This window comes from Dreissena polymorpha, chromosome 2 (genome assembly GCF_020536995.1).
Source record: "Dreissena polymorpha isolate Duluth1 chromosome 2, UMN_Dpol_1.0, whole genome shotgun sequence".
Classification (NCBI taxonomy): domain Eukaryota; kingdom Metazoa; phylum Mollusca; class Bivalvia; order Myida; family Dreissenidae; genus Dreissena; species Dreissena polymorpha.
In genome coordinates this window covers 127872869-127891979 of record NC_068356.1, presented here as the reverse complement: position 1 = coordinate 127891979, position 19111 = coordinate 127872869, and the positions used below count along the sequence as shown (strand labels likewise).

General features: G+C 35.8%; 3 protein-coding genes across 4 annotated transcripts in view; 2 read left to right on the top strand and 1 right to left on the bottom strand.

The window, feature by feature from the left end:
• LOC127868950 (uncharacterized) overlaps positions 1 to 19111 on the top strand; it is a 350197-nt gene that overhangs the window by 237704 nt on the left and 93382 nt on the right. The gene's annotated exons all lie outside the window — the stretch shown is intronic.
• The window catches only part of LOC127868951 (uncharacterized), a 340228-nt gene that overhangs the window by 227735 nt on the left and 93382 nt on the right, over positions 1 to 19111 (top strand). The gene's annotated exons all lie outside the window — the stretch shown is intronic.
• On the bottom strand, positions 8372 to 13888 carry LOC127868957 (uncharacterized). Its single transcript, XM_052411177.1, has 8 exons — positions 13724 to 13888; positions 12724 to 12858; positions 12195 to 12335; positions 11943 to 12062; positions 10810 to 10902; positions 10039 to 10172; positions 9147 to 9276; positions 8372 to 8840 (listed from the first exon to the last, which is right to left on the bottom strand). The coding sequence occupies exons 2-8, from the start codon at positions 12836 to 12838 to the stop codon at positions 8770 to 8772; spliced, it is 804 nt and encodes a 267-aa protein (XP_052267137.1). The 5' UTR covers positions 12839 to 12858; positions 13724 to 13888; the 3' UTR covers positions 8372 to 8769.

Here is a 19111-nt window from a genome sequence, read left to right as displayed (position 1 = left end):
TCTAGTCACTAATGCAGATTAAGCCTCGGCGCTGATCCAAAATTATCAAAGCAAATGCAGTGACGAATGCTACGCTAAAGATTTTATAGCAAGAAATCAAGATCTTAAAAAGTGAATGCACTGACTGGTAACAATCTACCAATCAGAAAAAACACACAAATGAAATGCTCCATTTAGTCCGTTTGAACTCGAAGCGGCACTCCTAACTTGCAAAAATTGCGCGCCGGGCGACGACACCATTCATTATAAAAAAAATAAATAGCTTCCGCTCTCCGCAAAACAAGAATTAATTACTTTATTTGATCAATCTTGGGTAGAAGGTATCCCCCCCTGACGATTGGCACGAGGCAACAATTATTCAAATAAAAAAAAGTTAATAAACCTAAAGATTCTCCAGTCCCCTATCGACCAATCTCACGCACCTCTATATTACAATATTACATTATTTCTTTTTATGTCCGGCACTCACGGTACAACGCCTTGAACACTGAGCGGAGGTATAAAATCAAATTATTAAAAAAATCCTTATATAAATCGCAATATGTTGATGATGCCCTTCCCCCCCCCCTCCCCCCTCCCGGTGACATCGCCTCACATGTGCGGCTTCGTGTTTTTAAATTCTTGCGTGACACGGATTATCTAGATTAGGTATAACCCCCAGATGCTAAGACGTATAATGGTTGGAGCGCGCATTACCTTCTGTAGAAATAGCGCTACGAGCGGATCATATTGAGTGTATGTAAGAGTTTATTTACAGGTCATCGCTGAGCGGGTAATAATATGCAAACAATTAGTCACATTCACGTACACAAATGATGAAATCCATTCTATCAAACCATTATTGAACAAGAGAACGGTTGCTATAAATAACGCGCTTCTGCTAGAGGCTCTCAAAATCAAAGAGTTACCTCCCCTGAACTCACAGTTTTAAGCTTGACTACGGGAAATTTACGTGTGTGTTTCAGAGTTTATTTACAGGTCCTACTGGCCTCTTCACGAGGTTACGGTAGCCCGACCTGGCTCACCACCACCCCGATTAATATAGAAAGAGAATATATTCAATGCCGAAATTCTTTTTTGGTAGATGTCAATGTGGAATAATATTGCAATACTCAATTACTAATATAATTAGGACTATAAACATTCTCTATAAAAGAATTTTTAATTAACTTGTATGAATTACCTCCCGTACGCCAATATAAAAAATAGATATAAATCTACCACAAGAGCTAGACCGTATCGAATATAGTTGCCTAACACAATGTCAGATAAAACATACTTATACACTTAAAATTCCCTGTATTGCCTCCTTGCGGGGTAATTTACCTGCCCGGTGGGCTCTTAAGTAGTTTCCACAATCGTTTCTTCTGTATTTCTAATTACGTACAGTCAGTCAACCAGTTTAGAATCACCCGGGCCCCGGCAAAAAAAAACGTTAATTCTTTTGACCACAATAATTTATTTCGGGATTAAGTGTCAATGTGAGAAGATGTTACAAGAAATATCTTTTTTAAAAAGATATACGGCGTTGATTGTGGTTGGAGTTGGTGAAAGGTAAAGAGTTCAATGAATGAGATGAAATATAGCGAATGTCTTTTTCTATGCAGTTCTTAGCTGCATCACACGCAGTACGGGATGTTACGCCGAGTTTTCGCGGCTTATTTTACATTATTACATATTGCTGGTCATCAACCTAAAGATACAAAACAGAAAACCAAAAGAAGAATGGAAGTGAAATTAAAACATTATGAGTCAACCGGCCACACGCGAAGTATCCGTATAGATTTTAAATATTTATACGCGCGTTGCTCGAACAAACCTGTTTTGGTGGTTTGTCGGGCATTGCTATTTGATTCGATTATTAACAGTATCGAGAATCATCGCGCTCATGCTTAATGCATTAGTCAATATGGTGGAATAATTCTTGTTAAATTAATCAAAAATAATATTTATCATGGTATTGTTGAAAACACATTAAGAAACTGTTATTAACATACCATAATTATATCGCTGAATATCTTCATTTTGCATATTTTCTGGTCAAAAGAAAATTCCAGTACACCTAGTTCACGCGATAGCGTCTATATTATATAACGATTAGTTTACTGGCCGCGAACTGACCCTGATACCTTGCGGCTTGGAATGCAATTCATTAAATTGAGGCCACGCTTCCACTGCTGGAACGACGGCTTATTTAATACTTTATACTTTAACATGTTAAATGTTCAATTTCGAAAACAATTTAAAATTGTTTGGCCAAAACGAATATCAGGATAGCGAAAAACGATACGTTTATGAACTTAAATATACTAGTACATAGACAGCAATATGGAAGTAATTACTAAATATGAGAACATAGCCTGGGCCCTTTAAGTTCAAACGCTCTGGCGCTGGCAATCATCTGAAAATAAAAGGCAGGCATTTCCCCAGGCGTTTAGGCACAGCGGGCCCGCGGTGCTTGGACGTCAAAATAAATTTTGCCGGAACGCTTGTTCTTCCGATCATGTCGCCAGGGCGCTTGAAAATTTCACATGCGCTTGCAAGCTCTGATCAGAATGTTGTCTGCATTCGGCAAACGACTTATCAAAACACGCACGCGCTAATCAGCTGTGTGTGCATTATGGACCTAGATAAGACGTGCGAACGATTAACGGGTATTTCATGGTGGTCAATTAGGGTGTTTGTCCCCTAATAATGATCGATTATTACCGGCAATTAAAGGTATGCTCAATTTGTAAGTTTGTTTTATTTTATGTATTAACGACTATTTCAGCGGTGTTTCAAAAATAAACAGTAACTGGCGTTTGTTGAGACTGTGCATAATCACGGACTCTAGATCACAGGTGGGTAGCGTGTGGCTATGATATTAATTAGTGAAAACATCATTTTGAATGATAAATAATCATATTATAACGAAAAATTACCTTTTCTGAAAAAAAATATTTCACTATCAAATATATATATAACAAGGTATGCAACTCAAAATCAGCCCAAAACGGGGTGCATCGCTTTGAACAGCCATATCTTCATCAATTGTGCAGCGATTTTCACGATCTCGGTCTTATTCAACGCAAAAATGAATTTCCTTTCTGGAAATGTAATGTCTTGCAATATTTTTACAAATGCTGGGTCAACTTTTAAGAAATAACACGATACACAACTCGCATGACCCAGTTGACAGTGATCATGCTGTCTTTAAGACTGAAATCTTCACGGAGTAAAGGGCAACTTCCCTACAAAGTTCATGTAGTTCGATACCATAATTCAATAAAACGTATGAAAAAACATTATTACCGTTCTTGTCGATACATTCTGCATCAAGACTTACTGTCCAGCGCCGTTTGAAACCTTTGTTTACATACATTTCAACTAACTGACATTTTAAACATACGAGTGATTTCATTGGTCCAATGCGGAGGTGTGTCTTTACAACTGGAGATTTCATTCATAAAGACAGCATGATCACTGTCAACTGGGTCATGCGTGTTGTGTATCGTGTTATTTCTTAAAAGTTGACCCAGCATTTGTAAAAATATTGCAAGACATATACATTTCCAGAAAGGAAATTCATTTCTGCGTTGAATAAGACCGAGATCGTGAAAATCGCTGCACAATTGATGAAGATATGGTTGTTCAAAGCGATGCACCCCGTTTTGGGCTGATTTTGAGTTGCATACCTTGTTATATATATATTTGATAGTGAAATATTTTTTTTCAGAAAAGGTAATTTTTCGTTATAATATGATTATTTATCATTCAAAATGATGTTTTCACTAATTAATATCATAGCCACACGCTACCCACCTGTGCTCTAGATGAGACCATACAGTACGCTCCGTGGCATAATTTAAATTATTATTACTTCTAATTGGAATCAAACGTCCCATTTGATTGAACCGGCTCACTTAAAATGTTTTCACACTTTTTTCTCAACAGCTTCTATAAATTAAGTATAAATAAATAAATATATATTAATTAAACATTTTATGTTTTCACATCCAATAGTTACTTTCATATTTACGGAAAACGCCATATTATTATGCATATATTATTTTTCTTGAGTTTGTGTGCATGATAGAATGAAAAGATCAAAGAAACTACCTACAAGTCCCTGTGTCAGGAAATTCTTCAATTACTTATTTCTTTGTCAGGACTAATAATCAATCCTCCTCAGAGAGTGCAATAAGTGATAGTGTCCAAGACATTGCCTGTGATCCTGAAAGTCCCCACCCACCAACAAAGCGATTCAAAAAGCGTGCTAGTGGGTTCGACAGTAGTTGGAAACACGATTTTCCATGGGTCAAATAAGTTGAAGGAGGTAAGAATATATTTACTTATCTACACCTTTAAACACTAAGTTTGTTTCAAAAACATCACAACATGAAATCGCAAATGAATAATAAATTTGAAAAAGTAATTGAAACAGTTTATTAAACAGTTGTTCTGTTTTATTAAAGATAAGACATTAAATACATAATAACATTTTAAAGCATTTTAATGTAACTTTATAAACATAAACTGATCCACCCTTTTGTAGGTATGATGTAGTCTTTGTGCGTTCGTCACATGCGCAGACCAGCGAGTGCAGCCGGTTCCGCTCCGTGGGTAGATGTGCCTTGCACATGGATGGCAAGGGACTCACTTAATCGCCATCAGAGGACAGAGACTCACTCGCAGGTCAAAATTCTTGAGGCACCCGTCTGGCGCCAAGAAATATGGTAGGACAGCTGGAAGAGATGGGCTCTCTACATTTATTCGATAATTTGTATTGTTTGATGAAACAGGAAATTCCTCACACCACAAACTACCTCCCTCTTAATGATCTAGGTAAGATAATGTGATCAATGGTAAACAACCATTGTGTTGCTCACCGTCCCGCCCTGGCAGCCGGACAAGCAGCAATTGGATTGGCATACCTGTAAAAGTTTAAGGACATCATAGGAGACTTGTATCGTTTCTACGCAAAGAGTGCCGTGCGAACGCGGGGATAACACGACATTCAAGTTAGTGTTAAAAGAACAAACACAAATATAATCATTGTTGAATTAATAAGGTTGTTTTGTTTAAATGAATAATAATTAAATTTAAAGCACGTAGATATTTATACCGTTTTGTTATTCAAAACGAAATATGAAATACGCCATAGCGTAATATTTCTTTTTAAACTTCATTGAATCAAAACGGAACAAACACATCATTGTGTGAAAAACACAGACAAGCTAACACGGCATGACAACAACTTATTCTCAAATAATGTGTTACAAAATCATTTCCAGTTGTACAAGCCTTTTGTGCAGCAGCTGATGTCTAACAAAGAAGAGTGGTTTCCGGACATGCCTGGCACCAGGAGAAGCCTCGAAGAACAGTATTTGAGCTTAACAACGTAAAGATATATTTTGCGTGCATTATTGTGGTAAAATATGTTGTGTTCTTTTTTAATCATTGTTTGCGTTCTAATGTCTATTATTATTTTGCTTGTTATTTAATATTATAATATATGACTTAAATGAAATTAACTGAGGAAATAAATATAAATAATACATGAAAATGTTGTGTTTTAGTTGCTCTAACGTAGTGTAGATTTTGATTAAGAATATTTAAAAACATTTTAAAAATCGACACGCCAAAGGGGACAAGCCCCCTTCCGCACCATCCCCCTTTTGCACTGACTTACCGCTCTTACTAGACTAATTCCGGGGGAAATGCCTGAAAGGTGTACGCACAAACTGTATTGATGTCAAGAGTTAAGTGTAAAACTGTTTTATGAAATCAAGCCTTTCAAGAGATAAAAAAAATTCATGATGAACACGCAGTAAAACAGTGTTACAAAGACGCGGTCATGTTTCCAATGTTCTGGTGGTATGCTCAAATCAGCCAATGGAATAAATGAAGTGTATTCATTCGTGTCAAGCCGCGGGAATTTTTATATGAATTTTACTGGCCATGATTAAAGGTCACCTAAGGTCAAAACCTAAATGTGACGTTAAACAGCTGTGCCGAAAAATAAAGGGTAAAATTTATTTTGTATGATAACAGGTTAGGCCAGACAGCATATGCACTTTCTCTAAGTTTACATCTCGGCTAAATATCATGAATAACATCAACATACACCCGTATTTTCAACGATAATATGCTCATTAATACATAGTTATAAGATAATGTATCATTCTCTATTCTCACAATTCTGCGAAATCAGAATCATCATCGTCACCATGAAGCTTTCCCAGACTATAAACGTGTAATATGAGCCGCATAATGAGCTGCTATTAAAATTGATTAAAAATTTCGTCCTGTTTAAACATACCTGTCCAACTACCTGTAAATTGTCTTCATGTGCTTATAGGGACACATTCCTCTCTCACTCTTCTGCACTAGTTCAATAGATTTCAAGTTTTGACCTTAAGAGGCCAGTCAAAAACAATGGAATTTTATTTCCTCACGAAGGAACGGTCCTTCTATTCCGCCATTTTGACAAATGATATAAATTTCTGTATGTATTTATGCGTTTTGATATATTCATATTTTTTTAAACATTATTGTTGCTATTTTCATGATAAATGTTTTTAAAGAAAACAATATCGTCTACAGCACTTATGTGTGACATCTACATATTTGTTACGAAAATATAACTACTACTAATATTTGAATTATCTCCCTTACTGAAAACAAACTCGGAAGGAAAAAGACTCGTCGTTTCACTGATATTGTTAGAAGGTTTAATCACCGCCGCGGTGTTATTTCATTTACTGAGGATTTTTATATAACGGTGTTAAAATACAAAAATTAAAGCCGCGTCCCTCATGGATCTCGAGATTTCAAGGATTTAAGTTGACTCTGTTTCTTCGACATAGTGTTGAACGATCGTGTATATGCAACGAAAAGTTTAAACTCCCCCACAGCTATTTTTGAAGAATCAATTTAAATTCTACAACAATTATAAATATTTACACAAACTATTTTGGGAAAACTACAATTGTATAATTAAGTTAAACCTTTGGGGATACAAATATATATGACCCTTTTAAGACCTTCAAAATCAAACAAACATATCAACTTTGAAATGAAACAACTAATGTTGGTGCGTAGAATGGGAAAACTATTTTTGAACCTAGGTACATGGGGATTTTTTCCAAAGTAAAGATACCTCCGAAATTGAGGTTTTGACGAATAGAAACATCACTTAATGTGACTAAAATATTGTGTATTCAGGGACTATTTCCGCATGAATAGATATGACTTGAAAACGACGACAACGTGTGTAAATAGTAAATCTTTCTTGGTGTTAAAAAAAACTGTTCTAGATTATGGATTCCTCCTCCTCCTCCCCCTATCACTACATCATCATCATCATAATAATCATCATCATCATCATCACAATCCTCAATACCATCATCATCATTTTATTCTTCGTCGAGGTCGTCATCGTCATTATCGCAATATTCGTCTTCTTATATCTTAGTGCTTTCCAACTTATTCTTCTTTTTTTCATTATACGCATCATGATTAGGAGGAAATATGAAAAAAGAACACAAATGAAGTAGGATGTAGCTGGGTCTTTCGTCTTCCGTATCGGTCTACACCCACTAGTTTCGGTACATTTCTTCATTATAGAACACATAGACATCAATGTATTGTTTTAATGTCAGTTTGGCTAAATATATATTATATGAACAAAACAGGGAAAAAACGAAATGTCCCAGGGTCCGTCTATTTATGTTTATTTTTAAGTATTCCGGTTACGAATACTGGCGAAAACAATATTTGTAATCTTTTCTGATCTTTAACATAAAATAAATGAACATCATCATCATCATCATCATCATCATCATCATCATCATCATGAAAAAGCGTATTCGAAATACGGAACAGTATGCATCAATTTGTGTTGTTTTGTTTGTTGTTGTTGTTTTTTTTTGCTTAAAAAAATAAATGGAACTTGAGTAAACGTCATCAAACAATATTTCATTATTGAAAATAACTAATATGAATCCCTCCATACATCGATCAGAAATGAAGCTGAAAAATCCGAGAATCTTTTATTTTAAGCAAGTGGACGATTGTCAATCAGGACAACTCATGCATCAATATAATCAAACGACTTATTGAAACTGGGTTCATCGTCTTCAGCGTTAAATGCAACGACCGTTGTCCAACGAACGATCAAGTCCGATTTCTTTAAGATATTTCAAAATGCCGAAATTTCAAGTCAGCGAAAATAAACGAATCTAAAAATTCACCTATGGAACATAGTTCTTACTATCTTAGACACAAAAAAATCATTAATTATTATTATATTACGATCGAATCGTTAACAAGATGTCAAGACTCGCAATCATATATAGTTCACGTATACAAAACAATTGATACTCAGTAAAATATGAAGGACAGTTTTAATATAATTTGTCTTGAAGAAATAACAGACACAAACACATACAAAAGTGATGGACATATTGACATTTAGCACGATGAAAAATATTACATTCACCAACAATTATTGTATGCAATTAGTTACACACTAAACAGTTAGATTTCATGGTCAATACACATATTAGGTTTGTATTGTGTACTTGTACACATCATGATAATTTTTAGATAAGTTCGTATCTTAGTTTTACAGAACTGATATGTTGTAATTTGGCTTAACCCATATATGCTAACAAGATATCACTTGCAAAGATATAGGAAATACAAACAGAAGAGAAGAATTGATACAACAGTATATTGCATTCAAAGTGTAGATTTGTTCGATTTCTTTCAGCATTTCAGCATCTAGTAGTCTTCGTCTAGTCCACGCAGAGCACGGAACAGTTCGGTTAGTTCGTTCACGTCGGCATCTGGAGCTGAAACCCAGAAACAAACATGATATACTTTGACCAACAGGTACAATGTTCATCATTTGATTTACCGATACCCTAGAATGAACGTGTAGTTATTGTTTAGGATTAATATGTAATATGCAAGTAATTTGGGTAGAACATTAATGCGATGACACATTACAAAAATACGAAACATCCGTGAACAAGTCCGTTGAATTTGATCAAATTACTTTCTATTACATAAGTGTATTGTGCCGTGGCTAAAACTAGAAAGGGGTTTTCATTAAGTCTCTAAGATGAAAGGATGCACATTTTATCAAATATTCTTACCGTTCTGAGGAAAGGGTTCAAAGGTCAACTTCCTGGAATCGGCATTGCCCACCAAAGCGGTGATGTGATCTTCGGCAAGGATCGGAATACGGAAACACCCGAGGTTGAGATGAACTGACCATTTCTTTAGCTGAAATCGTCAAAACACACATAAAATTTTCCTCCTAGATATGATGGTTATCTTTTGTTGATGCAGCTAGAGTTTATTTTCATTTATTGTTTAGGTCAAAGATCTCGTAAAGTCTCGAATCGTCTCCATTTAAGCAAGGAATGAAGCGCAATATCACGCCAGACAATAACAAACAAAACATGTATTCCTTGAACAATTAAAGAATCATGCGTTATCTTATAAACTAAACTAATGTAGTTCAACTTGTTACATACATACAAATACGCGTTGAATAATGATGTTGTGCGTTTATTTAAATAACGTAATTTGATGATTAAGTAATGATTTTCATTTTCCATGTAGATGAAAACATAATGATGTACACATGTTTGGGTAAATAGAATAACATGGAAGTGTTGAACACAGAGGTCTATGTATTCGACTTGAAAACTTGAATTATTCGCAAAAGCTTGTGTATAAGATTATATAAACATATATGCATTTTAGACTAACCAAGTAGTTTCTATAAACTTATTCAACGAAGCCGCTGTGTCGAGCGGAGCGGCTCATTTTAATTTGATTTTTCGCCATTTCCGGACAGAATACCACGTTTAATTATATTGGAAACAACTCAAAAGATCGCAGTTTAAATTCCACTTACCATGAATTCAATTGTTCCAATGAGTTGAGTACATCGGCTCATGAAAGGTTTATTTTCTCCACTTCCAGTAACGATACAACGTGTTATCAAACCGAAAACAAATCAAGCCCAATTGATCGTACCTTGAGGTCTATAGTTCCAACGAGTCGAGCGCAGAGACTTTTCTGAGCAAAGTTGACGTTGTAGATCTGGAGGCAGATGCGGGCGAATCCTCGAAGACCTGGGACTCCGAAACACAGATGCGGTGGATGGCGAACTGAAAGATAGCACCCATTATAGGGGCTTGAACAACTTAAGACCTAGTTGTTGGTATTGACCGTTCCAAGGCGGCGACTTAGTTTTCTTGATGTGCGTATGTTAGTGATGTATTGTTGTGTCGTTTTGTGTGTGTGTTAGTGATGAATTGTTGCATTTTGTGTCGTTTCTTAGGCATGTGTTGTGTGTTGTACGGTTTTGCAATTTGGTCTTTGTCAGAAATAAAGGACCACATGCTTTAACATGATTTATCTCCTTCATTTTTTACTTTGATTTCTGTTTTCGGTATGACAACTGCGTTAGTTTAAATATTCGCCTCTTGTCTCACGAGACATTCCTAAATATTCCATCGATTTAGAGCAACCTGTCCTTTTAAGATTCCTTTATTTATTCAAAGAATGTGGTTTACATTTTTGCATCAATTCATTAGTCTAAGCATATTTTTGATGAACAGTGTCATCATTTTGCCGCAAACTGCAATCACAATTATTTGGGGCAATCAATATTTAAGTATTGGTAGAAATGTTTTCTAGATGTTTTACCAAAGGAGGTTATTTCCATTATACTAGAATATATTTATGTTACATCTGCGAATAAAAATGATTGTAATTAAACATTTATTTATAAAGTTAACTTACGCGATACCTCTCGGTTGTACAGGATGCGTCCGTTGAACGTTATCGTGAGACGGATACCAAAATTTTGGGGCAGGTACCGCACGCTCACGCATCCTGAAATGACGTCACAACAATAAAATCAAAGGGTGTACCAACAGTAAAATGACATCACGTAACTCAAAATAGTCAAATAAAGCCACAGTTTTGTTAAGTAGTTAGTGTGAAAATAATGACACCTGTTATCCTTAAGAATGAGTCGGAAATAGGTCATAAATGTGCAAATACTTTATATGAGTCCTTAAATGACTTTCCTTTGTTTTTTGGTATGTAATAATCATGTTATTAGAAACAAATTTGGGCGGAGCCTTTTATTCCAGTTTATTGGTCAATATGTACACATACTAAGCGGTGTACTGAAATATGTGTCAATTTATATGCACACATTTTGAATGTGTTGCACTGGCATTGGCAAATAATAAACCGGAATTGGTAAATATTTAGAAAACTTTGACCTAAATAATTGAGCAGTTATTTTTTAAACCATTTGTATGGCTCATAAACACTAGCCTGATACCCATGCATTAGAGACTTGCCATTCGATTTGGAAAAGAACATAAGCAAACATGCTAAAAATCAATCGTGACAAAGAAACTGTTCTTTTTTAAAGTTGTTCGTTCAAAAATTAAAATCGGTAAAATGAGAAACCTGGGCATAATGCATGTGCGTAAAGTTTCGTCCCAGATTAGCCTGTTCAGTCCGCACAGGCTAATCAGGGACGACACTTTCCGCTTTTATGACATTTTTTGTTAAAATGAAGTCTCTTCAATGCAAAAATAAAATTAAGGCGGAAAGTGTCGTCCCTGATAAGCCTATGTAAACTGCACAGGCTAATCTGGGACGACACTTTACGCACATGCATTAAGCCCAGTTTTCTCAGAACGCGCCTTAAATAATCAAGCGTCAACAACGCCTTCCGTCAATGATGTTCACCCTTAAAGTTTTACTTACAGTTATTTTAAAATACGCTGCTAATTCTAAATTATGAATGTGGACCTCTATACCCATCTTTTCCTCCGGGCGCTTTTCATTAAAGCAATACGTAACCATCGTTTTTGCTAACTGCTGGGAAGGTTACTGACCACGCCAAAACGTACCATTGAATGTGAAGCTAACACGTTTCCAGAAGATCTTCGCTCTGTAGGTGTGTCGCACACAGCAATTGCACGTGTATCTACGGCAGCTACACCCGGAACCAAGGTTCCCGAGGTAGATATCTGAAACAGGGAAACAAATTGTTCGGTTTTTTTACGGTTGTTGTATATCTTATGTTGATCTCATACCCAAATGAACGACGGTTGAGCAAAATCAATTGAACAACATTTCGAACAAAAATGTGGTGCACCCACCTGAACCATTTTCGGAGAAAGTGATTACAAACTTTTTTATCAAGAATTCAACGTCAAGTTCATCATCTTGATCGCCAGGTAGATCAATGACGTCATCATTATTCTGGTTTACGTCGTGTAAGGAATCCTCTTTTTGAATTTCTGAAATGATAATCACAAGTGTATTTAATAATAATAATGAGAAACTTCTAAATTGAGCAGTTTTGGTTATATACTTAAAAAAGGAAAACTCGTTACAATTGTATAGTATTTCATCTTAGGCAAGTGACCAAAGGTCTATGCAAACAGGAATATTTACAACGTAGCAAATTGGCATTCCAGATACATGTACATGTCAGGAGATAAGTTTATTTAAGCCACATTTAGTTGTTTAGTTAAAACAAATTACCAGTTGAATGTACTCTAGAAGATATTACCTAAAACAAGATATAAAACATGAGAACAAAACACTTGACATAGACAATTGATCAAAAGCGGGGCCAAGCCTTGCAACGGTCAATAAAACAGATAAACCGGATTGTTAAGTTACCAGCGCCATATTCGATCGCCATATCGAGGAAATCCTTATTCGTGAAGCACGTGACACCACGCGTTGCTAGGATACCAACTCCGACGAGGAGAGCAAAATAAAATGCAGAAGACATTTCTCCTATGGACTATTCGACTGTAACAAAACAAAATGCGGGATATAAGTTAATGGAGTTGACTTCTGTCGATTTAAATGGATCGGAATATGTATGGAGAATATTAACAAGAATGATCTCAATTGCAATTGCATAAAAACGTATGAGTTATTAAACTGAGACCGGAATATGTAAATGACTTCTTATTTTTTAAGAATATTCGACGCTTAAATATACAGAATGTATGGAATAAACAAGAATCTAACGAAGATGCAATATACAACCATAGGAAAACCGAATTTTACGCACATGGTAGGCAAACATAGGCAAAATAAAACAATAAAAGATATTGCGCCTATGTATTGCAAACAAAAACATTATAGTGTGTTCCTTGTCTCTTTTATTATAATTGTTGTTTCAATTTGAGATATTACATTAATATATAATATTTAATTATAGTCATTACGCATTGACCAGAATCAACATCAGCATATTTTACATAATGTACATGCCCGACTTCGCACTGTGTCAGCGATTAATTAAGAAATTACACATATGCAAATAATTAAGAACATCATTCGAAGTGCATACACATTGTTGACAGTTGCAACTTTGTATAACATATTTGTAACATCATTCGGCCAGAATATTGTAATTATTTAATTACGCTTTGACGGGTCGATACATACTTGTAAATAATACTGTAATCTGTTCGTTCACCATGTTTCATCGACAGTCACTTACTTATCAAATACAAAATTCACGCGCTCAGATTTCCAAATGTGGACGCGTTTATTGATAAATTATCTTAAAACAATACAAACATGGATGTACTCAACGAAGCTTATTGCTTAAATTAAGAAAGCAACGATTAGCAACACTCGCAAAAATAAACCGTCCACTCACCCGATAAGCCCGAAGTCCTCTGCAGTCGATGCGACAAACACGGTCGGCGACCCTCTTTTTATACCAACATTGCGGATCTCTTTAACACGATTGTCCGCCCAGATGTACTTAGAAAGTATGATTTTATGATTGTCTGTTTGTTGTTGTTGTTGTTTTCAAATAAAATCCAATTTTCAAAAGTTTTCTCAGTGCAACAATGGTCCATCTAGCAAGCGTTAATGAAGTAGTTAGGATGTTGTTGTACTGATATTGCGAGCTTTATTAGCAGCCTTATTATGACCAATCAAAATAGGTACTTGTAGTGGCAAGTAGGATGCAAATTGATCGATATCTGGGCTTGACCTTTGGTTTGATTGCTTGCTACTTAAAAACAAACCTACGGTTAATAAACAGGAAAACGGAGACTTGAAAGCTCTGGTATCAGATAAATAAAAAAGCACTAATAATCTGCTGACTGTATGTTTTTTAGCCTATTTATGCCTAACGTCTAGAAAAAAAGGCCTTGGCAAACAGCGTAGACCCAGATGAGACGCCGCATGATGCGGCGTCTCATCAGGGTCTACGCTGTTTGCTTAAAGGATTTTTTAAAGAAATATTCTAAATATACTAGACATCCCTAATTTTGGAAATAAATTGATCCCATTTAGAAGAATGGGAGAGTCCACTAGGCATAAATGGGTTAATATAAATTACCGGTATATAGAAAAAATGATTCGAAGTCATAATGCGTAGGAATTGGGCTCGACGACACATGGAGCAAAATCAACGGGGTTTGCAGTGGTTTACACACGGGCTTGACAGAATGTAAACTCACCGTTAAGAACTTTATTTGCATCTTTTTCAAGTTATTAAAATTCATTTGCAAAAATCTTAAGTGTATAAAAGACAGTTTTTTCTTGCAGTTTGTGCTGATATCTTAAGGTATAAGAATAAATCGTTGAATACGTCTGAAATCGGTGATAAAATTTCACATTGCGTGAAGCATAACCGTATAAATGAATGCCGTGAACATAGAATTTTTGAACAAGAACACATGCTTATTAGATAAAGTAATTATGATGTATTTCACATTGCCATAACCGGCATAAAAGTCTTTCTTTTATGCACTAGTTGAAATTCTTAAGAATTTTTTTAAAACGTTATTCGAAAAAAAACACCACATACCGGTTCCCATGAAGTCTCGTGATCATGCAACCTGTGACCGGGCATGGCGATTTCTTCTCTTGTAAACATGCTTTGAATTGACCGTTCAAAGTCGGACACCTCAAATGTATTTATCTGTTTGTGTTTGGTTTGTGTTATGCCATATGTAGTGAGTCTGTACTGGAGATTAACAGCGTATTGACTCATGAAGAGTTTAAGTCGCTGTATCCATTGCAACAGAGTATTGAATGATTAATGGTCGAAGTGCACTGTTTGAAATGAAGCTCCTCTGTGTTTATCTCAGCGCACCGATGCATAGTGTATTGCACTAACTGCAGCATTTTATTTACCTCAGCTGATTGAAAACATATTTAATGCACGGTTTGATTCCCAGCTGTGTATTGACTAAGAAATGGCTTAGTGCCTTGTTTCAATTATATCTACGGTATGATTTGATCGCAGGTGAAGAAGCTATGGTTAAGAGCACTGTCTTATAAGCGAAATTGGATTTATTTTAGATGACTTAGCAGTGGTTTAATGTACTGTTTCAACGGCAGCAGTATATTGATCTCATCTGTATGAATTGCAACATTTTATTGATATGAACGGATTGAGAAATTGTTGAGTGCACTGGTTCCGTTGCAATAGATATTTGAGTCGCGTTCTGAGAAAACTAGGCATAATGCATGTGCGTACAGTGTCGTCCTAGATTAGCCTGTGCAGGTCGCACAGGCTAATCAGGGACGACACTTTCCCCATAAACAAGATTTTCGGTAAGAAGGGACTTCCTTTAAACGAAAAATGCCATAAAAGCAGAAAGTGTCGTCCCTGATTAGCCTGTGCGGACTGCACAGGCTAATCTAGGACGAAACTTTACGCACATGCATTAAGCCCAAGTTTCTCAGAACAAGACACACTTTATTATGCCCAACTGTTGAACACTTCCATAGACTTCCATTTTCATTCATTTTCAAGTTTTATAATCCCAAATGAATAGGGTGGTAGTGGTGGTGGCGTTGGTGGTGGAATCAGTAAATGCTGCTGCAATAATAGTTGGTCAAGTATGCTTTGAAAATTTTGAATCATTGATTCACAACATTGAATATTCAGACACGTTTAACGGGAAATCGATAAGTGATCACTCATGGTTTTACAAGCGGATCTAAATCAGTTCAAATCCTGGTGATTTTTATCATGGTGGTACAATCCGGAAATAGGCCTTAATGAAAAACATAGTTTACCGATAAACACTAAGTAATCTTATAAAGTGGCATTTATCTTCATCGATACTTCCGAAAATGCGGGGAGTGTACATATCGAATAAGTATGACGTTAAGTAGATCAGCGTCAGTGTTCGATACAGGAATCCCGGACAATCGCCCCCACGGACAATAGCTTCTACGCTTATCTTGACAAGACGGACATTTGCTCCTACGTTGTTTTGACAACCCGGACAGGCGCTCCCACATTATTTTAACAACCCGGACAATCGCTCCTACATCAATTTGACAACCCGGACAGTTGCTCCTGAATTATTTTGACAACCCGGACAGTCGCTCCTAAATTATTTTTACAACCCGGACAGTCGCTCCTGCATGATTTTTACAACCCGGAAATTCTTTCCTGAATAAAATTTATTGAAATAAGTGCCGATTTTCGAATGGAATAAAATATGTTTTTATGGTTTCAGTTCAAGACCATGAGTAAATATACACATACCACATAATGTAGTCAACAGTGGTCAATGACATACAGTCATATACAATATAAATTAAGAATTATCAATAAACGGAATTTGCAACTCTAAAGACGTGCATATTGAAAATAAACAGCTATTAAATTGTTGTTGCTTTGTCAGTGTGTAAGAGTTCGATAAATTCTAACATATTTGTGTGATTCCAATAATATCTCTATATATATTGTTTTCTAAGGGTATTAAAAACTGGAAATTCGAGTAAGAAATGGAACTTCGAGTGGTTATGATATTATGCACACGGATGTACGGACAGGAAGTATGCATATATTTAAATTTATACATGTATTTATATAGATATATACACAATAAATATGCAAAACAAAACAGATAAAAACGAAAAGTAACACATATGTACATGTAAACACACAGCTGGATGTAAACGAGTCAATAATGTCACACCCAATGCCCGAGACGAATTCGGTGCCCAACACTCCAAGAAATTCGACCATCGACATGGTTCCAACCACATACTGTTCGCACAAAATCTTCAGTGTCGATTGGTGGCTCACCGTCTTCTTTCTTAAACGTTTCTCCACCGATTCGCCCTTGCTAAGTCTGTATACATCTTTTTCTACCATCGCGTTGTCTCTCTAAAGGCAGAATGTTAAAATCCACAAACTTCTCCGGATTCGGGCGCACGTCCCGACGAAGACAGGCGCTAAAATTAGTTTAAAATGTTGACTTATACTGAGATCTATAATAAGCGAACCCTTGCAAAAATCGGAACGACTTTTACTAGATACCCGTCGTATTGTAGACTTAGACGTGTGTTTTTGGAGTACAAGTGACCCTCAAAGCATAACACAGGCTGACCGCGTTTGTTCGTTAAAAGTTCTATGTTTTAACATCACATTCATCGGCACATGTTGAATCTGCTAAATGTTAACTGCTAATTATAGGTGTTAACCTTTGATCGTCGGATATTTGTATAAACCTATGGATGAGGTGTCAAAATCATGTAGGAGGGACTGTCCGGGTTGTCAAAATTATGAAGAACCGACTGTACGGACACCTCGATACAGAGCTCCAACATACAACTAATATTTCGAAACACCTCTTTTCGCAAAAAAAAGTATTTAGGTGCCCGCGTTGCCTATTAATATGTCTGTAAATTTTCTGTTGTAATACAGCAATACGTTTTTAATGACGCTCAACACATTTCAAAAAGGTATTTATTCTTTTTGCTTTAAATGGCTATTCCTTTGTTAATATAGAACCAAAATAACTCCAAAATACACAAGAATAAAGCTCATATGTTTGTCATTACAACTTTTCGTTGTTTACAGTTTTTAAAAATGGCAGTCGTCAAAACATGTCACATATTAAAAAAGAATCTAATAAAACAAGCAAAATAGCACGGCTTAATAAAAAAAAACTGTTAAAAATATATGTATCTCTATTGAAAATCATCAATCGGAATCGGAAAAAAATATTGTAACATGGTAACGCTTTTCGTCGATAAGTTGAAAAACATGTAATACCGACATAGCATTTAGAATAACATTCAGCTTGAAATGTATGTGAGGTGTAGTGGCAGATTATTCGCTTTTGCTTCGAGAGGGCCCGGGCATATCTTTGTTTGCCCGTGTGCATGTTATTATAATTATTTTAAACTATTCCAAACATTCTTGTTTCGTAAGTAAATGAATTTAATGCAATGTTTACAAAATACGAAAATCTGTGAACAGCTCAATTTAAATAAAAGAAAGAAGGATGATTACAAGAAATACACATTCCATTTTTGTGTAAATTTATTCATAAACCGGCCAAAAAACTTGTGTAAGGCTTTGTCTTGAAATTATTTTACGGCCATGATACCCTTACCTCTGAGTCAAAAGGGCAGTTGTCACTTAATTAGGTAAGCATGAGCATTTAATCAGGTAATCTGGCTGAACCTGGAAAAGCGCTTGTAGGTTAAGTTACCTCTGTGATATGACGTATATACCTCTGAGAACGGCGAAATAACTACCGATATATAAAAATAACCTCGTTATAAACAGCCTGAAATCTGCTCCGACCCCCAAAACACCACCAGTTTACCACTTTGTTAGAGGGGCTTTTCAACTTCTTATTTAATGTTTGTTTTCGATGGTAATGTGTGAATCATAATTATCTCTTATGTGTAAGAAGGGATACAGTCGCCGACAACAGTTAAGTATGAAACTTTGACAAATGGCAATCACAGCGACAGTTGCTATGGTTTTTGTGCACTGCATCCACGATCATTGAAAAATAATTGAACTTTTATGTTGATTCCTTTGACAGTTATCGAGTTGTGCTCTGTATAAGAAACAAAAAAAAACGCACGATAGGCCATACCGACACAATATGCCAGAATACACCCCACTTACATATTTCATGTACTGGAGTAAATAAGAAAATCTACTTTTATATTGTCAGCGACCATGTTTCTGTTGACCACAAATGGCCGTTATATGCCTCCATACACATGTGCGTTTAAGCGACACAAAACAAAACTTTAGAGCAAT